Genomic DNA, 5,177 nt, shown 5'->3' on the forward strand with positions numbered 1-5,177 from the left:
TGCGTCGCTGCCTTTTCGCGCTGGGCACGCGGCCGCTTCGTCCATGCGTTCGCGTCGCTGCCCTTTTCTTCAAAACTCCATTTTTGTGCTTTCCTTTCATTTTTGTATGTTTCCTTTCCATCCTTTAAGTCATTCCTCCCCTATAAAGCCTGAAAGCACTCAACACACAAATCACGGCATCAAATGGTAATAAAGGATGATTAATTTTAATATTTCTAAAGCATAGGAAACATGTTTTTTACATATATTACATAATAAGGAAGGGAAAGTAAAACCTTGCAAATTACATGAATAAGTGGGTGAAGGATTGAATAAATCACTTAAATTGAGCACAAAATACATCATAAAATATGGGTTTATCACCCTTTTTCAAAAGTTCTGGGTCTTACAACATATGTATGTTTGGATGCCTCTTTTCGAATATTATTCTCTATAATTCGATGTCTTGACTGAGATTCTCTATTTTTTATGAAGCAATGATCTGGCACAAAGGTAATCTTCCCTCTTGTGTGGACTAACACCTGCTGCAGCCATCCACTGTACCGCGAATCTGTGCTTATTGAGGAGAATGCGCTTGGTATGTTGTTTTTAGCTTTTTTGTTTGAAAGACTATGATCTTTGTTGTTATCACTGCTAAGTAATGCTTCTTCTTGCATTTCCAGATGTGAGCAACGCTGCCCAGAGCAAGCTTTTGGACGATCTTGGTATTGTTGCTGAAGATGTGACAGTTGATTGGTTCTTGCAATTGGGCCGCATACTTTACAAGGAACTTTCTGATGGCAAATGGGGAGAACATGAATGTAAGCTAAACTTAATTAGTTTCAAGTTTTAGGTTGTGTCTGTTTTGTCTTATTATACCTGAAAATCACTTTTTAAAACTGAACAAATTTGTATATTCATATTTAAATCCTTTTTGCTTTTTCCATGATGTTTAATAGATATCATTTTATGCCTTTGGAATAATAAAATACTTTTGTTGTAAAAAGTGAGAAAACCTATAAAATTTGATATGGTTAAAATCTAACTATTGTCGTCCTCTTTTTGTATCTTGAGAAGTTGTTACCTGGTTCCTTACTATTTATTTTCATTATTTCTGTTTGTCTTTTTTTTTGTCGCAACCAAATTGAGTTTTAAATGCACTTTTGTTCCTTTTTTTATGGTGTTCTATTGAGAGTCAAAATATCCTTTGTACCTTATTTATATATAACTGTACACCAGTCATCATCGGGTTTTTATCCTATAATTATTTCGGCCTTATTTCTTCTTGGGTATTAAACTAGGTAATTTATTAGGTGCCTTCTTATTTTCTTTAAAATGTATACGAATATAGTGTTAGTTGAGTTGTAATCGTTTATTGAGCATTTATTTTATGAATGCATGTTTGTTTGCCTATTTTCTTTTTTTTTAACCGTCTCTCTTGACAGTCAAATTTATGTTTGTCCCTTATTTATAGGTTTTCTCTTTATACTTCTCTCATTTCTGTAAGAAATATTTTCTCCCAATTTATAGAGTCTAATTTCAGTTGTTTCATTCGTTAGGTTGTATTTTGAAAACTTGTGTGTTTTGTTACTATTATTTATTTTGTTCTTTTTTGGTTCGTCTCATGTTTAAATTCTTATCTGATTGGTTATTTATTTTAGAAAGGCTATTATTTTTTTAAGTTTTTATCTTTTCTAGATATTTATTTTATTTTGACTGTTGATACTATATCAGTTTTTAATTTTTTTTTAATTATGAATGGCATATTTTTTTATCTTGAAACTTATATTCCTCAATCTTAAATGATATAATTTTATGCAATTAAACAATAAAAAATTTTTGGTGGATATCTGCTATTTGTCTTTAATTCTCATGTTATTCTTTATCTTTTTTGTCACCAGTAATTGTTTATTTGAATTTGTATTGACTTAAAAAGTTAAATCGAGTGTTAGGTTATTTCTTTGCAAAACTAATGTGATTCACTTCTATAATTGTGAATTTTGGTTCTGTTAATATTTTTTTCCTTTAGTTTCTATGATGTTTAGAAAACTATTCTATAATATACAATGAGTTTGTTCATGTTTTTGCTAAGTTGCATTTTATAATATGCATGGCTTATTTTGATTTCTCACTCATCGGCACTTGCAAATTCTACTCTCTGTTTCAGCTAACTATCAGCATACCATTTCCATAGGTTTGGCTGCTATCTTCGTTCAAAGCTCCAGCTAGCCGATCAATTTCTAATTGGAATCATATCCATACTATTTCGGTCCTGCTATTGCATTGTCTTATCTTCAGTGAGGAGGAAAAGATGGGGGTGGGGATAATTAACTCTCATTGCAATAAATGTTCTAGCTGTCAGCTCTTCCTTTATTAAATTATTTTTTACTTTTTGAATTATAAATACTCATTGTTACCTTAGTTTAGCATGAGCATTACCCATGAGGTTAGAAAGAAATGTTGTTAGGAGTTAAATGGAAATGTGCACTAATCTTTGATTATTTTAGCATTGACATTGTGACACCCGAAACAATCATTTCTATGTCTTGTGAGTTTTCTAAAATGTTACCTGTTCTATATGTTTGTGTTAGCAATAATTTTAAGACACTTCTCAATTGTATCATATCATCAATAATTTCTTCTTTTGGTGCATGCATTTATCTTCTTTTATTAGTGTTGCTATTAATGCATATACTTAAAATGATGGCAAGGCTATATGTACACTACAAAATCAGTCATGATTTTCTATTCGATTGTTTGTTTGTTTTATTAGATATAGTAATTTCAAAAATATTTGGATCTTATTAGCTCTCATGTCAACTTGAGAGTGAATACGCAATTCTCTTAATACACAATTTTGACATTTATGGCACAAAATTATAAATAACAATTAACAAAAAAAAACCCTTTTAGGACATCATATATTATTAAGGTATATCAGAATGTCATCAATTTATAGATAATTGCTTGAATCCACATAGAATATAATTTTGTTATTTTAAAACACAAGGAGTTGTATTAACATTATACGCATAACAAATCATTAGTTAATAATTTGTCTTTGAGTGGGTTAATAAGTTCATTCACTTACCATATTTTTCAGGCTCTTGTAACTAAACTCAAACAATTTACTTATTATTATTTTTTTTGGGAAGTTGTTTCTGAATCTTTTCATTATCGCTTCTCATAGCTTTGTTTATATACCCCATTTCATAAAGGAACTAAATTCAATGAATATATGCAACTATAAAATAATTCATTGTCAATGTATATATGCATATACATTTGAGATGTATGTCAAACATTCTCTAAATTCATGATTTTCATTCATGATTAGTTTATTCACTGTAGAGTAAGTTTAACTATATATTTTATATTAATAACCCTATTCTCATTGTCACTGTTTATGGAAACACAATAAGTTTTTTTTTTGAATATAATGAATGGTGTATTCAGTATATTTTACCCAATTACTACTGAATCTATTTTTTCAATATATGTTTAATATGTAAACTGTAAATAGGTAACAAAATTTTGCATCATGTCATAATGAAAAGATCAGCAGCAGGCGCTAGACGATGCAATCCATGAAGTTCTCTATACTCACAAAGACTAGCAAATTTTTTATGAAGCTTATACATACAAACTTAGTCAGTGCATAATAACATAGACATTGAAAACACTATAATATAGAGTTCATGTAGAGACCAGTTGTTAGTTTTCATTGTTGGTCATATTCAAAATAGGGATTCTTACAGATGAATTTTTTAACTATATTAAAATATTAGATCTTTATTTTTTTTCACTGTTGATACTAAATCAGTTTTTAATCTTTTTATTAGTGATGTCATATTTATTAATTTTGAATCCTATTTTTCTCATTCTTAAATGATACAATTTTATGCAATTCATTAATAAAAAACTTATGTTGTAAAAAGTTGAAAAACATATAAAATTCTTTTATGTTATTGAGTATTTATTTTATCGATGCATATTTTATCGTAAACCATTTACTTTTTGGATTACTGATGCAAAGTTGTTATGTATTTTTTTACTATTCTTTATTTTGTTCTTTGTCTATTTTTATGATTTTTAAGTTCTTTTCTTCTTGGTTGTTTATGTAGCAATTCCGCCTTTTTTTTTAACTCTGTTTTGATAAAATGAGTAAAAAACTTATCCTTATTTTTATTATTCTACTTTAACCAAAAAATTAATTTTCAGAAACATGCGAATACATAGCTCCATCCGTAACCCTAAAGTTTAAGGTGAATCATTTTACTTCTTTCTTATGTCTATGTAAATAATGTTTAATTTGATATTTTTTGTGTGTGTTTTTAACATTTTTTTACTCCAATCTGTTTGAATTATTACCTTTTATTTATTTCATTTTCAACTATATGTTTTTCTAACTTTAGAAAAAATATATATGAACTAACTGTTTTTTCTTCATGTTGCGATTTGAGTATACTGATCTGAAAGTGCTGTTTTTGTCGGATCCAACGAATTATTGGAGCAGGTTGTCTTGGGAGAAGAACGTCCACCGGAGATTTGAGGTAAATAAATGTTACTCCTTGGTTATGTCTTTGTGAATCATTTTTAAGATATTATTCTTTGTGTATTTGTAATATAAATAATTACTCTAATTACTGTTTTGTTTTCTTTTTTTAGATATTTTTTTATTATACATGTATTTCTAATTTCATTTGAAAAATATATAATCATTTTATTTGCATGTATAAATTTTCTTAAATTTGAAGGATTCGATCTTGGTGACGTTTTTAAAGCACCATGTTTTTTATTATACTTTTTTGTGCACATTAACATTTTTAATTTTGATTCGTGAATATTCATTAGTATTTTTAAGTATAATTTAATCTTTCTTTTATTTATAGGTGAAATTACAAGGAATGGAATGGAGAAAGGGTATAGGAGAAAGAGAATCATCCACTGTAGTGGAGGTGATCTCTCTATTTTCTACTCAATTGTAATTTCTATTTACCAGTCATACTAATCCATGTCTTTTTCTTATACCACAAATAATATGTTGCTTTGATCACCATACTATAATATCCAATTATCATTATTTTTGGTGGCCATGTGATGGCAAATAATTGTTATTAATTCACCAGACCAACAACAGCTATAGCATCGAGTGTTCAACTACGAAGGGTTCAGAGATAACAGTGGTGGATTTGTGA

General features: G+C 28.5%; 1 protein-coding gene across 1 annotated transcript in view; it reads left to right on the plus strand.

The window, feature by feature from the left end:
* LOC110265613 (zinc finger BED domain-containing protein RICESLEEPER 1-like) overlaps positions 1-5,177 on the plus strand; it is a 10,085-nt gene extending 4,908 nt beyond the window's left edge. The window contains exons 5-9 of the mRNA XM_021108658.1: positions 493-577; positions 663-800; positions 4,459-4,532; positions 4,872-4,937; positions 5,109-5,177. Coding sequence (XP_020964317.1) covers positions 493-577; positions 663-800; positions 4,459-4,532; positions 4,872-4,937; positions 5,109-5,177 — 432 coding nt within the window. The remainder of the gene's footprint in view (positions 1-492; positions 578-662; positions 801-4,458; positions 4,533-4,871; positions 4,938-5,108) is intronic.

This window comes from Arachis ipaensis, chromosome B01 (assembly GCF_000816755.2).
Source record: "Arachis ipaensis cultivar K30076 chromosome B01, Araip1.1, whole genome shotgun sequence".
NCBI classification, from domain to species: Eukaryota; Viridiplantae; Streptophyta; class Magnoliopsida; order Fabales; family Fabaceae; genus Arachis; species Arachis ipaensis.